The sequence below is a fragment of the Paramisgurnus dabryanus genome, chromosome 2 (genome assembly GCF_030506205.2).
Source record: "Paramisgurnus dabryanus chromosome 2, PD_genome_1.1, whole genome shotgun sequence".
NCBI classification, from domain to species: Eukaryota; Metazoa; Chordata; class Actinopteri; order Cypriniformes; family Cobitidae; genus Paramisgurnus; species Paramisgurnus dabryanus.
This window is the reverse complement of record NC_133338.1, coordinates 21,608,292-21,629,681: the sequence shown is the minus strand read 5'-3', so window position 1 is coordinate 21,629,681 and position 21,390 is coordinate 21,608,292. Positions and strand designations below refer to the sequence as shown.

General features: G+C 38.2%; 1 protein-coding gene across 1 annotated transcript; it reads right to left on the bottom strand.

Moving 5' to 3' along the window:
- Window positions 1-3,267: 3,267 nt before the first annotated feature.
- On the bottom strand, window positions 3,268-5,321 carry LOC135730617 (E3 SUMO-protein ligase ZBED1-like). Its single transcript, XM_065248517.2, has 3 exons — window positions 4,414-5,321; window positions 4,129-4,270; window positions 3,268-3,744 (listed from the first exon to the last, which is right to left on the bottom strand). Exons 1-3 carry the CDS (start codon window positions 5,319-5,321, stop codon window positions 3,268-3,270), a joined length of 1,527 nt encoding a protein of 508 aa, XP_065104589.1.
- Between the last annotated feature and the right edge of the window lie 16,069 nt (window positions 5,322-21,390).

Sequence of the window (21,390 nt, the reverse complement as noted above, 5' to 3'; positions counted from 1 at the left end):
GACTAAAGCCTCGAATCTTATTGTGAGATAAAAAGCATCACAGTTTAATTTCAAGCATTAATTTCACTATGATTTCAATCGGTGACATGACATTACTCAGTCAACATTAAATATATCAAGTTTATATTTTCACAAATGTTCTTTACATTATATAGGATGATTTTATGTGGAAAACAGTAAATCACAAAGAAATACTTCAGCTGTGTTTTCACAGGCATGGTCACATTTATCTTTAATCTTTAAGAATGTTGCATTTTCTCTGAATATTTGATTTAATGTACTGTATTTTTCAATTAAATTTGCATTGCACAATAAATTATCTTAGCTACAGACATTTTAGGAATCTATAAATACTGATAACTGTGGTCAAAAAATATCAAAATAAATAGTTATGTATTATTAAATTACAGACAAAGATTTTGAATAGCTACAGTAGGTTGGATTGTATGTTTGGTACGAAATGGGTATGGGGGGGCCTGACCCCCTATTTTTTCATAGGGCCCAAAATTGCTAGCGGCGCCCCTGCATATAATATAAGCATTGTCTAAAAATGAAAATAAATGGCATATACATAATTATTATTACAAGACCATCATGTAGCCTAATATTAGACACCCAAACCAAACAGAAGTTTAAGATCATATACATCTTGAACGTAGATATATAAATGAACACAGAGAAGGGAAGTTTAACACTGTGAAGCACAAGCAAACATGCAGAGCAACTGAAGGCAGTTAAAAACCATCAGGATATTATCACGGGCTTATTTTATTGCATTTGGAGCCTTAACTCCAGATAAAGTAATAAACTGGACTGATTATTTAAATGTTGTTTACTCACATGTGCGTTGTAAACTCTATGGATTTTATGTTGCAGCACTCGTTCACTTCTCTGGACTGTTTGTTTACAGTGTCGCGTGAGCAGCTACACTGTCTGCAGGTTCGACTTCATTTGGCGCTAAGCAGACCTCTTGGTGATGTCAAAGTACCGCGAGAGCGAGTCAAAGCAGATTTTTCCATGTGATAACTGGAGTCTCTCTCGCGGTACTTTGCTGTCACTCGCCAGTCTGCTCCCCAGTTACTTTTGCGTCACTATAGTAATCTGAATTAGGGATGTTAACAATTAATCGATCCTCGATTAATTGTCGATAAGAATTTACTCGATAAATATTAACGATTGTTGAAAAACAAGATCATGCACGTGTGTGCGGCGCCTGCGCAAAACACATACAGTCGGAGAAAAAAAATTAAGCGAGCGCGCAAAAGTTAAACTACTAGCTATGATCACAACGATGCTCGATGCCAAGCACACGCATGTGCTTTTTAACGTCATGCGAGACGAGGCTGGCTGGCTGGCTGCCAACGCAACGAAATGACATCCGCAGTGGATCTGAGAGGGTCCGACGCAGAAAATGCTAATACGTTTAGGATACTGAAAGCAAAAACCCTCTTCAGGGAAGCCTGCAAGATTAGCATAGCAACGCTGCTATATACAGAGAAGGAGACCAGAAGCCGTTTTTAATGAACAGATTAAAATGTAATCTTAAATTATGGCAAGAAACTGTCAAATGTAAACTGTAACTGACTGTCTTTACACCCTGAATGCCCGCAACATATATCACTGATCATCATTATTGACTGGCTGAGGCGCTGCGTGTTTTCTAATGGAAGGTTGCCATCTCCGTAATATAAGCATCTTTGCTGAAAGTACGTCTAAGCTGAGGTGACGACGAGAAAAGTGCCCTTCGTGTGCTTCTTGGATATAATTACAAACAGTGTATCAACGACTCGGAAAGCGAGGTAAACAACTTGATAAATAACACTTGATGATAATAAAACTGTTATTTTGACATGGACTTTCATGCGTCTGTTGCAAAGTGCCCATGTGAGGCGGAGTTATACACTGTGTCTATTAGTCATTATATTTCATTACGAGATAAGTTTAAATTGATGATTTTATCAAAACAACAACTACATAAACTCATTTTACAATCCCACTAGCATGTTATTTAGACAAAATAAAATCTTTTAATTCGCGTGAGGAAGCTGTCGTTTTTATGCACACTTTTATGTCATTGGCTATATGCCACTGCAGTGAAGGCTTATTGCACTATTACTGTTAACGATTATTCGATTGATTGATCGTTAATTTAAATGATCATCGAATATGGGAAATTGCATAAATTGACATCCCTAATCTGAATTCATAGAAATTCATACGCCGATCGGATCGCGCAGTTCTGCATGAAGTATATAGCCTAATATGTATTTCAACCCGCTAAAGTAGCAAGTGTAGCATGCTAATGGTCAATGCTTCACATCTATATTATGACTAAACTTGAAAAATGTCACAAAACCATGCTGTTACGCATCCTCGCGCTATTTTTAGTGGGTATACGGAAATCCTTGACAATTTCTAGTGGGTATACGGCGTATACCTGCGTATCACGTAGACTACACCACTGCATTTAACCAAACAGATATTTTTACAACTGTAAGTTTGTATGGATGTCTATATCGGGGTCGCACACTCGCTTGTTTGTGTGCATGAGCTTAAGACGTCAGCGTCAGGAAGATCGCTTTTCAGTCTTGTCACTCTTAATAACTCTTTTAACATCAGTCAGGTCACAAACTTTATCTCTCTTAATTAGGGCTGGGTATCGATTCAGATGTTCCAGATCGATTCGATTTCGATTCGCAGGCCATCAAATCGATTCGATTCCGATTCTCGATTCAATTTTCGATACCGATTCTCGATTCGATTTAATACAAATAACAAAGTTTTATAAAAAAAAACATTGAACATAAGTTTACAAGTGGGTAATTAATAAAAAGAAATTAAGAGCCACAAACCTGTATGTTAAATTCTTTTATTTTAGGTTTTGATGCAACCAGGATCAGGTTATTTCATTTTTAGGATAAAAATAAACATAAAATCTTGGAGGCTGCAAGCCTAGGAACAATGTAGGACAACTAATACTGGCTTATTGGTGATAATTTTTTGGTGAACTACGTTATTATTATTTATGTATGTATTCATCATGTATAATAATTTTTTTCTTCTGCTGAACAAAAATACAAGATTTTTTGAAGAATATGGGGAACCAAACTGTTTTTGATCTCAAAATGGCTTTTTTTCAATATTATGGAAGTCAAATTTTGTGTTCAACAGAAGAACGAAATTCATACATGAGGAATACATTTATAAATTACACTTTTACATAAACTAACACTTTAACACTAGTACACAAAGTACAGTAACATTGCCTCATTTAAAACTGTAATTCAGTAACATTGCCTCATTTAAAACTGTAATTTTTTGCAAGAAAAGGAGTTGGTCAACGTGCTCTGGTAGAAGGCAACTTCTTTGAGCTGTTATAATGTCTCCAGCTGTGGAGAAAATTCTTTCAGCTGGGACACTGGTCCCTGGAACACAAAGGTAGCGTTTTGCCTGGATGGACAAAAGTGGGTACACTCCATGCTTGCACCACCACTTAAGTGGATCTTCTGAGAGCGGTATAGGTGTAACTTCTCTATATTTGCCAACTTCTTCTCGTGCCCTGTCTGCAGCAGTAGCACAGACTACTGTAGCCACTGGTGCATAGGCTGCCCCAAGCAGATCCAACAGCGCACAGGATTCTTTTGACCTCTTTGGTGGGGCTGGGGAGGGGTCACCTTCATCAAGGCATTTTTGCTCCTCTACAGGTGCACTTCCTCCATTGCCAGCACTATCAGATCCTTGCTGCTGATAGTTAGAAACGAGGAAAATGTCAATTAAAACTGCATTTAAATTTAATGTTGCCCATTTTATAATATTACTTTAATATATATATATATATATATATACATATATATATATATATATATATATATATATATATATATATATATATATACATATATATATATATACATATACATATATATATATATATATATATATACATATATATATACATATATACATATACATATACATATACATATATACATATACATATACATATACATATACATATACATATACATATATAGACATATATATATATATATATATATATATATATATACATATATATATATACATATATATACATATACATTTTCAGTTTTAAACTTGATAACCTACCTTAGCTTGCTCAAGAGTGACAATCTCATTGATCAATGTTGTGAATGTGTCCTCACGTTCCTCTTCAGATATGAAAGGAGGAGTCTTGAAACGAGGGTCCAGGGCAGATGCAACATACAGCTTCTCTTTTAGATTTGCATATCTTTAAAGATTAGACAATCACATTTAAATTACCTTATGGCATCAACATACACAAACTTACAATTAACAATAATGCAATCTGTTGTAAAATTCACACAAATGTTTACATTTTATATGCAGTACTAGCTGTTTTTGTAAACCTACCTAAACCTCAAGTTGTCATGCACGGCAGATTTGAGTTCCTTTATGACAGTCGAATCACTGGCAGTCGAGCGCATCTCATCAAGGAGCTGTGTGTGCAATGGTGCAATAATAGATAGAGTAGCGGAGTTCTTCCCAGACATTACCAGAGTTGCACTCTTCATCGGCCGAAGAGCTTTCACGATGTCTTCGGCCACAGTTATATCCACCTCTGTCAGAGTGCAAAGATCCTTTTCGCTCCGACGGACTTCAGGAGAGAGAAGTGCGGCTGAGATTGCCGGCTGCTGCTCCAAAAATCTGCCGAGCATGTCCAGCGCTCTGTTCCACCTGGTCACGACGTCAATTTTAAGTTTGCGACAGGGTAAGTTTAGTAGCGTCTGTTTTTCTTTGAAAACTTTGTTAGCGTTAGCGCTCCTGTGAAAGAATGTCACTATGCGACTAACTCGACCTAGCAACCGAGAGATGGCCGGAAGTTTCAGTGCTGCTTGTGATGCTAGATTTATTGTATGAGCAAAGCAGCCAATATGGAGCAGCTCCATCATCTCCACGGCACGGATCATATTGGTAGCGTTGTCGGTCACAATGATAGGGTCTTTATCAGTAAGCCCCCACTCTTCCAACGCATCTGAAAGCAATGCGCATATATTTGCCCCTGTGTGACTATCCTGCATAGCTCTGGTCTGCAACACGTTTGAAATGAGAACCCAGTCATCTAAATAGTGGCAGGTAATTGTGACATATGTGTCTTGATGTCTTGACGTCCAACCGTCACATGTGAGGGCCACTCTGTCCGCTGACTGTAGCGACCGAGTAATGTTTTGCTTCACTTCATTGTACAGTCTTGGGATAATCTCTTCGCTCATCCGTTTGCGACTAGGAATACAATAACGAGGCTCCAGCACATTCAACATGTAACGGAATCCGTCGTTTTCGACTTCGCTGTATGGCCTTATGTCTTTGCAAATAAAATATACAATTGATTCAGTGATCTTTTGTGCACGAGGTGAATTGTGAGGAAGTTTGCTTGTGAATGCATTTGAAATTTTCGGTTGTGTGCTCGGCTGTGGGGGCGTGGTAACGTCTGGGTGATGTCTCGTCAAATGATTCCGCAGATTTTGAGTATTACTGCAGTATTTTACCTCTGCATTACAAATCACGCATATAGCTTTGCTCTTGTTCACAACACTATCGTCATCATCTTGCTTGCAAAATTTAAAATGCTTCCATACCTCTGACTTTTTCTGTGAAGGTGGCATCAACATTGACGAGGCACCTGAAACCGCCATTTTAAGCACTGAATGAATGACAGGCTCGCGCATCTCGCTCCTTGGTAACATCGCGCGAGGCAAAAAAGAGGGTGACATCTGGTGGAGAAGACTAGTAATTACATTAACGTTAATCTTACCTGAATGTTTGCGGAAATAAATATGAAAAAAATCGATTCGTGGCCTTGAGAATCGATTTTGAATCGACCGTGTAAAAAAAAACGATTAATAGAAAAATCGATTTGCCCAGCCCTACTCTTAATAATTATTTTAACATCAAGCAAGTCCTGCAGTCTATTTTCTGTCATTTTTGCATGCTTTAAAAACTAAACCAAAAAGTGAATGAAGACGCATATTTGCTTTAGATTATGAATTTGGGACGGTTCACCTCTCAGGAAACGTACAGATAAAGATCATTTTAGATGTTTAATGACCATTTAGAGCATTGGATTCGCTAGCCGAGAGCTTAATGTTCTTTTTTTTTAATGAAAACCTCCATCTCATCTAGACAGCGTGAGTCACTTGCTTTGTCTCGATTCATCCAGCTGTGGGCTAGACCAAGGGTCAAACTGAAATTGTGTTAATCGCGCAATAATAAAATTAGTGGCGTTAAAATTAATTTGGGAATTTTGACAACCCTACTTATTTTACATTCTTATTTATACATGATTTCTTTAACTGTCGTTTAATCTTATGTTGGGTCTTTGTTGTGTTCACATGCCCCTATTAGACTAGCTAGTCAACTGAATCCAAGCTATGGATGGCCTTTCAAACGCCCATGGCAATAAATTCATATTAAAACTGTATACGAGATGCCAAAGGTATAAAGGAAGAGTGCGCCTAAAAATGTTAATTGCCATTATTTACTTAACCTTACATTACTTAGTTTGATAGTGTATTTACCCAAATAGTTACAGAGTTTGGTAGCTTAACTGCAGATATCAGTAAAGTTGTTTAATGTTTTTTTGTCTTGTCATGGCATATACTTGATACATGTACACATGTCCTTTAGGTGGCACTCACACTATCCAAACCACTCGGGCGCGTTTGACCCCCAAAGCCTGGTTCGTTTGACTAGTGGGATCACTCTGTACCGCACCTGGGCACGGTTTGGTTAATCACGCCCTGGCTGGCTTGTAGAGGTGTGCTGGAGCGCGGTTCACTTGGGCTCAGGTCCAGAAGGCTATAGTGTGAGCGTAAGAGATGTCAATTGCGCAACCACTCAACTTCATCTGCCTTCTAAAAAAGGCCATGCGCGTATAGTAGTGCTATTGAAGATGAATGTGCTTGGTTACTATTCTACGTTAAGTCATATGGTTTTGTTTACTTCCTAGGTTCTCACATGGCCCATCTCTAGTCAATGACATCACGAATACAAACTACTAAAATAAAGTCACCTTAACCTACCTCTCTATCGAGAATGTATCGCTTGAAGCGCTTTAGGGACTTGGTGGTGATGTCCTCCTCATTCATCACCAGCCACTGCTTCGTATAGCTATACGCCTCCTGCGCCATTTTCCTCTCTTGGTCAGTCCTAGCTTGCGTGTCAGCCTGAAGGGTCTTGTGCAGGCTGTACCACTGCCACATCTCGAGTAGGGATCGACCGATATGGATTTTTTTTGTGCCGATACCGATTTTTTCCCATCAGCCTTAGCCGATGACCGATACAGGCTGCCGATTTTCTTTAGCCGATATTTGGAGCCGATACTGCTTTTTCTCATTCAGTTTATATCATAAAAATGACAAAATGATAAAACCAAATGTTACAACTCTTAATTTAAAAAAGGAACATTTACTGAACTATATTTAACAAATAGTAAGAAAAGGTGAGGTAGAACAAGTAAGAAAATTCAGTGCTGCTTAAAATACATAAATAAAATAATAATTACACCATTGCACACAATAGCAGCAACCAAGCAGCATAACAAGGGGAACACTTTACTTTATCCATGAAAGTAACCAACTATTTACAACCTATTTAATGCTTAGGTCTAAGTTTTAGTGCACTTAACTTAATCTCTTGTAGAGCAAATGTCTTTAATAAGAAGACAAGGAAAATGTAAACAGCAATACTGATCAAAAAACAACTTAAGAATTCTGAATAACATGCCAATTGCCCCACTTCTGTACCTCACACACCCTAGTGCCCTATAATAAATGCGAGGGATAGTTAGTTTGCCTCAGCTCGCTTAAAACGCATAAAACTGAACAAATACATGAGGATTTGTGTACGGACTTCGGTCAGATAATAGAGCGCGTGCACGTGGGAGAGGTGCAGTGAGACATGGATGAGAGAGTGCATGTATCTTTGCGCTCCCAGTGAACGGAAATGTTGACAAAACTTACAAAAAAACACTTCTCCGGTCACATAAAGGTCATGTGTGAACTGTTTGGAACTAAGTGCTTTGGGTCGAATTTCTTATTTTCGCTGACGAAAATTCCGCGAAACTCCGCGTTAACAACCATAAACGTATGCAACCATGAACTGCGCTCTCCACAATGATGAGAAACTATCAGCAATGGATATTGATTTTTAGCATATATATACATATATTTATGGAGATGAGAATTAAAAACCCACCCTGTCCAGCTATGATCAGCTGTTCGGCTGATCACATGACCTGCGTTCGCTTGCGGCATTATGAGCACGCGTCGCGTCCAAACGTCAGACTGGTGGTCGCTGAATAAAACTCCTATAAATACCACGAAATCACGGAACAACGTCAGCATTATATAATCCTATGACCAGTGTTCGTAACAGCTGCCGTATGCATACGGTTAGCCTAAAAGCTATTTGAAGCTCCCTAAATACAATGGCAAGCAGTTTTATAGGCATTCGCGTTTTCCATTAGGACCACCAAACTTTCTTAGCTATGGTTGCACGCACATATAGAGCAACTTACTTTCCAAGTATATGGCAATATTTCAGTCAAACAGTTAAAAGATGCTTTGAAGTTTAAAACTTACCAGCGCAAGCTTGGAGCGCTCCGCTCTGCTAGTGGGGGGAGGGGCAATGCACGGGCTGCAGGGAGCCTCCAGCAACACAGAGCTGCCTGTGGGCGCCTGTCTGTAATTAATGCCGTGGAAAAACTATCGGTGAACGCAAGCCGCGAATCGGCCGATGCCGATACACCTAAAACCTGCTAAAATTGGCCCGATGTATCGGCCGGCCGATATATCGGTCGATCACTAATCTCGAGGAACGTGAACAACCTGAAGAGGCTCTCAACCCTGCCCATAAATGGCCCTGTACATGTTGACCTCAAGGTGGCAGGAGACCGGAGGGAACAGCTGCACATACATCGGGAGGAGGTTGTTGGCACACATTTAAGTGGTTTTGCACGCGTGTTTGCGACGTAATGTTTTTTCTTGGCTTAAAATAATTAATACACTTTCAAAAGTCCAAAAATAAAATCTGATATGCCAATCCATTTATTAACAAAGAAAAATAAATCATCTCTCAAAATAAACTTAAATCTCAACATAAATCAACTTAAAGTCTCCAAGAATTGCCTAAAGCACGCCGTGTCTCACGGTCAAAAAAACCATGCACCTCGCTGTGCGCCACACCTGCAGTAATTAGTCCCCGTCTTAAGAAGACTAGTGGCAGATCACAGCGCCAACTCATGACAACATGCAGAATGGCTCCAAAAGAGGTCCTTCACAGATCATTTTTTCAGGATGGCGGCTTTTTTTGCCATTTGAGGGTTTGGCCATTGTACTTCCTAAAGTTCAGATGAAGCTGGCCAAGATATATAAAGGTTTGTCACAGACCTTCCTCACAAGCCATCTCTTGATCCTCGACTGTGATCTTTTTGAAGCACGTGTTACAATTTGCCAGTGCCTTGGCCCCTCTTTTGTTGCCTTAAAAAGGCATTGTTGGCTATTTTGTGGCACACTTGTGTCAAAAAAACTTGGGCAACAATGGATCCATCTTTTCCTGTAGGAAACAGGCTGTTATTAATCATCATAATGATAAAAAAATTATTCTTACCATGACAAATAAAGGAGGTCATAATTTACTGTAGGTTAGGGGTTTTACAGTGAGGGAATTTGAACATGTCCACAAACAAAGGCTTATTTTTTTGTCTTTTACAGTTTTGTTTTGTTTTTCTTTAATGACAGACATTTTTGTCCTCTATGGTCCCCAGAGTAACTTTTTTAATTGACGCACACGGGTTAAATACATTTCGGTTAATGTGGTCAATACTTTTTTCTGTTTCATTTCTACTTTATTACACACAACTTCACTTATGCACTTTAATGTTTTGATTTCTTTGTGTACATTTCTGTGTACACATCATAAATGCACAAAGTCAGGTGAAAATTTTAAATAAAGGCTATTTATTGGGCAAATCAAAGTTAATGATAATTATTTCCCCCACTGTACAGTATTTTATATGAGGGATCTATAGACATTTGGTCATAGTGGCAATAAAAAATAAGGTAAAATTGAAAAGAACTTTATCTGGGCAATACCACAGATCAAGCTATTATTTTAGCCCACCCTTATGAAAAGTAACCAAATTGTATTATAGTAAAAGTGTAATAACCATGTTTTTCTTTTCAAAAAAACATGTTACTACAAATAACATGATTAAACTATATTGGTGTAGCAAACCTTTTAACCATGGTTTTACTACAGTTAAAACCAAATAACCATGGTTACTGTCGTAAAACCATGGATACCACAAAATAACCATAGTTTTGACAACTATGGTTTTCAAAAGCATAGATACACCACAGTTACTATTGTAAACCATGTTTTTATTTTGTTTGTTTTTTTAGTAAAACCATGGTTAAGTTTCATAAGGACAGTCAGTGAAACAGTCAATGAAGTGTAACGGTCTTGATACCGGACGCTTCGTTCTCACGCATCATCGATGAAATAGTTAAGTATAGTAATTCGCTGTGATTGTTAATTGGCAGGTGAACGTAGACGGTTCAGCTCTCTGATTGGCCTAGATCAGGGGTGCCCAACCTTGCTCCTGGAGGGCTACCGTCCTGCAGACTTCAGATCCAACCCAGCTCTAACACACCTGTCTGTAATTATCAAGCAACTCTGAACACATTGATTTGCTGCTTCAGCTGTGTTTGATTGGGGTTGGAGCTAAAATCTGCAGGACGGTAGCCCTCCAGGAACAGGGTTGGGCACCCCTGGCCTAGAGTCTACAGTGAACTCTGGGCCAATGATGGGCCGTAACGGTCTATGTTCACTTTGCTAGAGATTCCCCTCCAGTCTCGATTGCATAATTTTTAGTAATGGAGGACTGCGTTCGCGCTCTCCACTGATTTACTTTGTTAACGATAGATTCAAAACTTAATTAGAGGCTATGCTCAATAGAATTTTTAAGTGATTTATTTATCAGTTGTATCCCTTACTAAATTATTTTGTATTGTCAGTAATCCAGAGACGCCATTTTAGGTATAGTTTGAGTATTTTGTGTTTTCAACACTAGATGGTGGTATACATAAAGTTTTCAAAAACTTTCATAGGCACTTTGAAACTTGACTTTTCAGTTTTCTATATTTTGACATTTATTGCTGAACAGACAGGGGGACATTTGTTTTCAGGCTATTTGTCAAAACTGAATTAAGATCTCAATAGCTTCAAAACACCTTGCTTATCTGGTCACCCAGATACACAGCATTGGACAAAAACATTTTCAAAATGCATTTTTAAATATATCCATAATACCCAAACCCTCTGGGCTGTTTTTTGAATCGAAATTTGAAGAAATATTAACATTAATTTTTTGTGGGGGGGTTGGGTTATTCCATTCAATTTAATCTTGAAGCCCTGTACCAAGACAATGCAGTATAATATTTCTTTTGCAGTAAGAATTAGGCAAGACTAGCTCATACTTAATAAAAATGAGGCTGGTGGAATGCTGTAGAATGGAGTCATGGGGGAGATCCTTGTCTTTTAGTGACTTGGGGGCCATCCTCATGATGAAGATAGTGTTGGGGGGGATAAGGGTGATTAGCTTACACCAGACTACAGTTTAGTCCCAAATTGCCTCAATCTCAGTTTAGTTGCTATATGGTCTTGGTTTGAATCATTTTTAATAAATAGATCATTTACATGTAATTACATTTTTCAGTAAGGGACTATAGGATCTTAGGGTCTGAGTTTCTTAAAAGCAACCTGCTTGTGTTATCTGAGAGGTGACCAGATTTTGGCTTTGTGTAGTTCACTTATTTTTATATTATCTTTGTATTTTCTTATTCCTTTTCATTCATTCATTCATTTGACTTGTTTCTCATAACTTATTCATACATTCCATTCATCCATCTCTAGGTTTTATACAGGAAAGTGTTGTGTAACTAACTTGAACAAACTCACTTTTCTGAAGATAGAAAGAGACCTTTAGTTAGACTAAGTTTGAGAACTGGTCAAATAAAACTAAACTTTGGATTCATTACATTGTTTTTTTGTACGCAACTTTAGTGAAGTTTTATTTGTAACAAATGTTGATGGCATTTGAGAATTTGTATGCATTATTGTTCTCTGCTAAAAGTAAGATATAAAGAAACAGATGAGCAAAAGGTAGCTCTCTCAGATCATTCATTTAAAAAAAAACATTTTTGCACACTGTCTAAGTTACTCAAATGAAACAAGTTAATACAACACAATTTATGTATTTTTTTGTCTCAACCTAATTTTATCATGTTCAATCCACTTCAGTTTAAAAAATTACATTAACTTAAAATTTTTATGTTGGGACCACATTAATGATTTTTGTTACGAACTGGGCTGTGGATCTGCACTCCAAAAAATATATTTTTGCAATTTGTCAAATTTATTTAAATGAAACTATGTGTTAATAAATGTTAATACAACAGAATGACCAGAATTAATTGCGTGGAAAAGTTTTCCTTAACTGAACTAAGTTAATTGAACAAGATATTTTTGACCAAAACATTTGAATTTATTAAGTTGATGCAACAAAAGATTATTTGTTTTAAATGAACTTATTCTATTACTGTTATACAAGCCAAAACTAATTTTGTGGAAAAGTTTTCCTTAAGTTAAATGAACAAAAACATTTTTTTTAAGTGTTCCTGTGGAGAAATTATTATGGCATTTAAAGGCGGGCGTACACGGTGCGATTTTTGCTGTCGTAAGAGCTCGCATGCGATTTTTTTTTTTTTTCTCGGGAGCAAATCGTTCATGCTCGTATGGTCGCGGCTCGCACCATGTGAGAGGAATTACGAGCCGAGCAGGTTACGAGCACCTTACGACCTCCCGATAATTTTTAAACATGTCAAAAAAGTTTGGGAGCTGTCAGTATAAATTCTTAGTGTTGGTGCGGGTGAACGAGGCGATCTGGCAAAGCACTTGAAGTTGACCAATCAGAATGTACAAAACACACAAGAAGAAAGACAAATGTGGCACTGCTACCTCAAATCTGGACGACAACTCTCTAGCTGGATATGTTTCGCGCACACACACACTCCGGTGACCGGACATCATGACAAATATGACAGGTCCTTTCAGTGACGACCTCTTGATCAGCTTCTTTGCCTGAAAAACCTGTCATACGTGTTTTTGTGATGTCCGGTCACAGCTTTGGATGTGTGCGGAAACAGGAGAGAATGTAGATTAGGCTATAAGGGCTACCACAATGCATAAAACGAGGGCTACTTTTTCATATTAAAACTTTTTTGTTTTACTTTGTAATACTGTTGATTTTTCTTTACTTGTTAATATGTTTTATCATTATTTACAATCTAAACATAAAATAAGCCAACTAAAATATGTAATAAATAAATATAAAAATGATTAGACTCCGTGCAGAGACCACTGGTTTAAACAGGATGGACAAAGAATGTCGCAATTTTTGTGTAATCCAAGCTGTGCCAAGTCGCTGTATAGTTTCATAAATGAATGGATATTAAAAGGGCTGTCGCGACAGAGAATAGAAAGCAACGGAATGTCCATGTTTAATAGGCTTTAAAGATATTTAAAGATGCATTTATTGTTTTATTTATATATATATATAAAAAATTTTTTTACGTATTTTCCACCAAAGGAACATATAATATATAGCCCAATGTACGTTGTTATGGTAGCCTTAGCTTGTTCTGAAATGATGAGAATATTTAAATGACTAAAAATGTAGGCTATCTCTGAAACTTTATTTAAATAATGATTAATTTGTTTTCATACTATATTTGTATTGCTATGTATTAATTTACATAGTCCTACTGTGAAAATGCCCTATATTAATTATATTATTTTGTGCAGTTACAGAAGCACAAATGCTGCGGGCTCACTTTTACTTCAAGACACCGCATTGACCGAGGGTCCGCGTACATTTGCACTAGACAATGCAAACAAGCCTAGACAATGTGCTTTATATTAAATTAAATGATTTTCGTTTTACAAATTAATATTTGCTGTAGATGTATTGTCTTAATAATTTAATCATAAAGGGAAAGACGTGTTACGTTAGCTTACCTTGCGTTTTACCTCATTGCTCCTCATTCTGGATTTACAAATAAATAAATAGGCCCACTGAATTTGTTTTTTTAAACGGTCATATTTATAAAAAAGCAACAATATATGTAACATTAATAATAGCAATATAGATATTTACTTGGCACTACAATCATGATAAATTTACACAGTAAAACCGCATATGTGCTAGCAAAAAACAACCACTGCCAGAGAAATTCCACACAGCACTAGACCTATATAGCAATTTCGGAATGCATAAACAGAAATACAAAAGAACAGAAATTCCAGGCTGTTTTCTGCACTCAAGCCAATGTCTTTGCTGTATTCTTCTTGTTTTATTTTTTGTACATTCTGCCACTCACAGGTGCGAAAATGCTAACGTCAGAATTCCTCAAGTCCTACAGTAAAATCTTGTCGTGTGTGACTACGTACAAATTATTTTCGCATAAACTCAGTCACTCGTGTCGTGTGCGAGAGCTCACGACGTTCCGACCGTCAGAATTCGCACAGTGTACGCCCAGCTTTAGTTAACTGCAGTTAGAAGAGTCTCCCTTGCCTGACAGATAAAAATCACTGACGGTTTTTCTGTTGATTTTTGGTAAAGGAACCAGTTTGCTCAGAACTGAATCCTCTATCAATATACAATGCTGAACTCCTTAATAGGCTTTCTTTGAGTACTGAGAGGTGACACCAACCTAAGAATATATTATGATTTCATTATATGTTATTAATATATATTATTATTATTATTATTATTATTATTATTATTATTATCATTATCAATAAAAAACCTAAATGAAAGCAATGTAGATCTTTTAATGAAACATTATCAATATTAGCATTGTCTCTTTAGCTATGTTTGATTTATGCTTTTAAAGTTCACAAAGCTCAGCCCAATAAATCTACTGCTGTCGACAACAGAAGTACAGTGTTCAAAACTAGTGTACACTGTATTGTTCAGTCCCTTTAAAGTGGACATACAGCATAAAAGTCTTCTTTTTGTATTTTTTGTGTCCTTGAGTGGGCTGGTTGCATAGTGTCCAAATAGGCAAGTTTTGTACATGTAATAGCTTGGCTCCAACATTAGTTTTTTTCTTTTGTACATTGTAGCTCAGACCCAGGTTGAATGGGTGTCAGTTTGGCTTGTGGTCATTGTAGTGGTGTATTGGTGGGGATGCCTGGAATTATTTGTGAGAACGGATGGCTGACATGGTGCTGTTAGATCTTTTGAAGAAATTGACGTGGTCTTTAAAATGGCAGCAGATGGCATTTTTGTTGACTGTAGGTTGATGAGTCTCTCTTGATGTCGGATGAAACCACTAACAGTTTTGGTGTTAATTTTTGGTTACCTAGTTTACTCGGAACTGAATCCTCTACTAGTATCTAATTTTGCACTCTCGTAGACCTTTGTGATGGTCCTGGCGATGGGCTGTAGGGAAGTGCTTTTGACCTATGATTTTTCACATCAATAAACTGTCTATTTATATGTTGAATGTGTGTGTTGATTCTTCAAATTTAATTTATTTATATTCATATGCTTTTTATTATAAATCATTGTCAAATCCATTATAATTATTGATTTTATTTTACACACATTTCATTTTAAATATAAATATATAATAATTGTATATATTTACAATTTATAAATGTATATGTGTGTGTAAATATGACAAGTTGTTCAAACAAATTATTACTTTATTTACATAAAAAAGGAAATATGAAATATAGGACTAGTATATACAAAAATAAATAAAAACAGTTTTCAGATAAAACTGCTAGAGAGTGTACTGTATTATTATCCTGTTAAAGTATACATTTTTATAAAACAAATGAGCTATCATCAGATTATGGATTTACATGAAATATAAAATGTTATCCTAATGAAATATATAAAACTATATATACAATAGTTGGTTACCTATAATGTGAAGCATAATATAATTAGTGTACTGTATTATTATTCTGTTAAAGTATACATTTTTATAAAACAAATGAGCTATTATCAGATTATGGATTTACATGAAATATAAATGTTATCCTAATGAAATATATAAAACTATATATACAATAGTTGGTTACCTATAATGTGAAGTATAATATAACAATATAATATGAGTATAATATAATTTTGAACTATGTTAAAAAAAGTATAACTTGAATGAAATAAAATACCTTATAAACAATATTCAATATACACACAGTTAAAAATATTAAAACATGAAATTTAACATCTGTTACATTACATATTAACTATATAAAATAAACAATATTCAGTATGGACTGAAATGTAATCTTAAAACTAAAAACGAAAACAGTGTTCCTATTTCACAAGAGTGAAGTTTGGAGCTAAATTTTACATTATCAGGAATGCCCACCCTGCACAAGAGCAAGACAAATGTCACTTTTGTGAGTCCACAACGGTGGTAAAGTGCTCATAGCTTGTGTACACTCTTTTGTCTAATCCTTTGGAGGTTGACATCATTTTCACTGGGCAAAAAGTCTTCTTTTTATATTTCTTGTGTCCCTGTGTTGGTTGTTGGCAAAGCGTACAAACAGGTAAGTGGGTTACACGTGATTGCTTGGCTCCAACTTGCGTAAGACTGTCTGTTTGCTTTCTTTTATATGCTGTAGCTCTGGCCCTGGCACACGGGGTGTGAACACTCTGTGGTGTGTCTGTGTGGCTGGGAGATGTTGTTACAGGTGCGATGGTGCTGGTGGATGCTGTCACAGGTGCGGTGGTGCTGGTGGATGCTGTCACAGGTGCGGTGGTGCTGGTGGATGCTGTAACAGGTGCGGTGGTGCTGGTGGATGCTGTAACGGATGCGGTGGTGCTGGTGGATGCTGTAACGGGTGCGGTGGTGCTGGTGGATGCTGTCACAGGTGTGGTGGTGCTGGTGGACGTGGATGGAATCACTTGTGTAAGAGCAGTGGATGAACTGATTCGAGGCAGAGGTCTGAAGATGGAAGACATAGCTGAAGTTTTCTGCTGGGGTAAGTCACACGTCAGTGGATGTTTTGCCTGGGACGGTGTTTTGGGAGCTGGCATTACCATGTCTGAGCGTTTTTTTTAAGACCTTGGTTCCTGCCTTGCTGGGAATGTGCTCATACACAATTGGTTGATGGTCGGGAGGAGGGAGAACCAACGGCTGATGCGGTGCTGGAGGTAAGTCTTCTGAGGAGACAGATGTAGTCTTAGATATTGTGGCTGATGGCATTCTTGTTGCTTGCAGGTTGATGAGCCTCTCTTGACGACGGATGAAATCCCGGACTGTCTTGATATTAATTTTTGGTAGAGGAAGACCCACTTTACTCAGCACTGGATCCTCCAACAATATGCAGTGCTGAATTCTCTCATAGGCCTTTAGGATGGATGTTTTTTCTGGGCTCTGTTTGGAACTTCGAGGTGAGCCCAACCAGAGAAGTTTGACCATTAGTCTATTGTGCTGAGCGCTGATTTCCTTTTGAGCCAGTGCGTAGCGTTTTGCCATTTTGACCCGCTGAATCACAGCAGCATCAGCAAGATCGTCCCTCTTTGTGCGGCAATACAGCGTGTTACCCCAGTGTGTTCTGTAGAGCTGATGAAACCTCTGCGGTTGCTTATCATGTTCCTCTACAGCATTCCATGCGGCAATGAGCCTATTCCTCTACTCCGTCGTCAGGCTCAGCTTGTTCTCAGTCTGGCCGATCTCCACCAGCAGAGAACAGAAGTTTTCCAGCTGCTGGAATCCAGGCAGCGGGTTGGGGCTACAGGCATCATCCTGTTGAAAAGTAAAACAATCACATGTTAAGATATTTGCATCAGTTGGCTTTTTAAAAATGCTAGTGATGCATTCAGGTGAACAGGAAAATCAATCACAAAGGCTGGAGGGTGAGCAGTGGTAGTTTCTTCCATGGTAAGGGTCATGTAGGCCGGGTCAGTTATCACCCTTTCCTGCTGTGCCTCTGGGTCGCTCTGGTAGGCCTCATCATCCTCACCGGGGTCAGGCTCATCAGGCTGAAGAACCTCCTTCTCTGGACTGGGTCCGTCCTTTGACAGGTCACCAAGCGAGAAGGCATTAGATTCACCTGTGCTTTGGCTGAAGAGGTACTCCAAACCAAGCAGCTCATTCGATCTGCTCCACGGTTTCTCCGAACAGCTGCTGGCAGCGGGTGTTGAGGCGCTCAATTAGCGGCGCAGAGTAGGATCTAAAATTTCTGCCTCTGCCACCAAACACAGCATCAGAGCTGCGGTCTGAGTTCCATCGAGCGATTCCACTAATCAGGTATACCTGATAGGGATGCGCAGCACAGTGGGGACCTTAAAATGACAGAAAAGGGCATTAAAATCACAAATTGACCACACATTAAAGATAACCCAAAGCATTGTATATTTACAGCAGGATATAAAGGAGCTATACTACAAAAAGCACGACGGATGCCCCAGCGGGTGAGTATGTCAGGCAGGTGTGATGCAAATCAGTAGGCACAGACAGAGAACTACTAAGCAGGTAAGTATAGGAATATATGAAAGACAGAGCACATGATTTGACCATAAGCAGGGCAATGATACAGTAACGATTGATTAGTAAGTGCATTTAATATGTGGTATGGTTCACAAACTTACTATTACTTTACAGGAATAATGAGTGATCTGATAGTCTTGGTGACCAGACAATGAATGAGTGTGTGGCCCCTGTGTGTTAATGACTACACATGTTAAAGATGACCCAAAGTATTGTTTATTTGCAGCAGGATATAAAGGAGCTACACTACAAAAAGCATGACGGATGGCAAAGCAGGTGAGAGTGATGCAGTTCAGTACTAGTGAGCAGGTAAGTACAGGTAGGTATGAAAGCAGAGCAGATGATCTTACCATAAGCAGGGTTATGATTAGTTCATTAATGATTAGTGCAGGTGCATTGGTTATCCACGGGAGGTAAATCAATTTAATGACTGCTAATAGACCCCTTGCACGTGACGTCACGCTCTACTCGCGCAAATTATGGACGCCATGACGGACGGCGGAAGTGCTATGTTGTAGACGGACGGCAAGCCAAACAAGTACGTGTTTGTGTTCGTTAGGGTCATAAAATGGTTATTTCGTGTTGCTATGATGCACCTACCATTACAGAAAAGTGGCATAAATACATTATTTTTACATGAATGTTATTGTTTAATGCTGCAGTGACACCATAAATTTCATAGCTGCCAACTCTCACGCATCGCAATTGACCCCATTCTCACGCTCTCACGCCACACATCCATTTTCACGATGTAAGTAGCTAAACCAGTGCTCGCAGTACTGACACTTTTGTATTTTAGCGTACCTTCACTGTATTTTGCGTGCCACCACTTCTCATGTTGCTGGTACTTTGCTGCAAAGAGTCAAAGAGCATTTCACTTTATGTGGCGCTGCGCAGGAAGTTCGGCAGCGAGGACATCAGAGTACCGCGAGAGCAAGTCGAAATGTTACTAAAGGGTCCGCCTTTACCTTTGCTCTCGCGTTACTCTGATGTCATACGCCTATCAGTCAGCTCCGCACCAGTCGAACACACAGGTCTGGATGAAAAACAGAAACCTGCCCGGATTCCACGCACGCAGATACCCTCAGAAAACAGCAATTTTAATCAACCATCACTCGCGTGTGTATGTTTGCAAGCAGTACAAGCCTGCGTGATGTTTGCGGTGACAGGTTTTAATAAAAGAGAAAAAAGTCAATTGATATTTGACATCTATAAACAATAATATATACGAAATATAATTATATGGTCTTGACATACACATTATCTGTTGCTTTAGTTTAATATGAACTACTCATTTGGTTTATTTGATTGTGACAGTCCCTCTATGACCAATCACAAATCATCACTTTACGCTTCTCTTTCTCAGTGGATAAACTGAATCAAAGCTGCTGTTATCTGCAGTTATACATTTTACAGAGACCAGTAGCCTATTCATTAGATTTTAAGAACTTTTTTGGCACTTTTATCACAAGGAAAGCATAATAGAAGTGTATAAAATAATAGTAAAGACTCTAATCTCAGGCATTTAAACTCAGTAAAAGCTTTTATTTCAATTTAATTTCTAAAATATGATTCGATTTGTATTGTGAACCATTTTAATGCAGTCTTTTCCAAGTATTTAACACAGAAATAGCTAAAATCCACACTATTATCAATTGGCAAATGGTTAGGACTCAGAAGTTGGCAGCTCTGCAGACTTTTAAAAGCCTTAAGATCAGCACCAGTCTATGGGGATATCCCGTTTACCACATAGTGGTACAAATCATGCGGGCTGAAGTCGGGCAGACTCTGCGTTTAATGAGGTCCGTGAAAATTGAAGGAGGAAGAAGGTAAGGGTCGGTATCCAGTCCCGCTATCTCTAACTTCTCTAAATAGCGCTTTTTGTGAGGACCTACCAAATGCCCTACCTCGACCGATAACGGCACAACAACTTCCTTAATATAAGAAGCCATGTATTTTAGTGTAATATATATTTAAACTGTTTAAAACTAATCAAAAATCCCGCTCGTCTATTACTAATCAACCTAGTGCGTCAGTGATTTTGCCGTCCAGCATGGCGTCGTCACGTGGTCTAGGTCACGTGTTTGCAAAGGGTCTATATTCACAAACTCACTTTTTTTTACAGGAACAAGGAGCGATCTGAGAGTGTTTGGATGACCAGAAAATGAATGAGTGTGTGGCCTTGGTGTGTCCATTACAATCATGAGTAAGTGCCATCACAGCATTTGTGTTTCATAAATTCAGATGTGAATATGAAAGCTGCAAAATGCAACCCATTAATAACTGAATGGAATAAACAGTACGAACAGATAAAGCCAATCCAACGTGTATGGGTGGATGGCTGCTAAACTTTAATCTTTACAGATACAATCGTGGAGCGTCACATAACAGTAAGCACAGAATGTCTGAAAACATTTTGCGCGTTTGTTTTACCTGGTATCATGTGAGGCAGAGATTTGTGGAATCCCTCCAGGCTGTTGTTTCCACGAAGGCATTTATAATACGGAACGTCCACCCCATTGATGTTGGTGCTATGAGCCACTCTGTACATACTCATCCCTGGAGGATCCTGAATGCACTCGAGGTGTCGTTGCTGGCCTTCCCACACACCGTCTACTGCTTCTGTAAAAAAATCATAATAAATATTTAAACATGGGATTAGCATGCGCGTTTCAACAGTACATGATTAAAGAAAATTCTGTCATCATTTACTCACTGTCATGTTGTTACAAACCTATATAGATTTCTT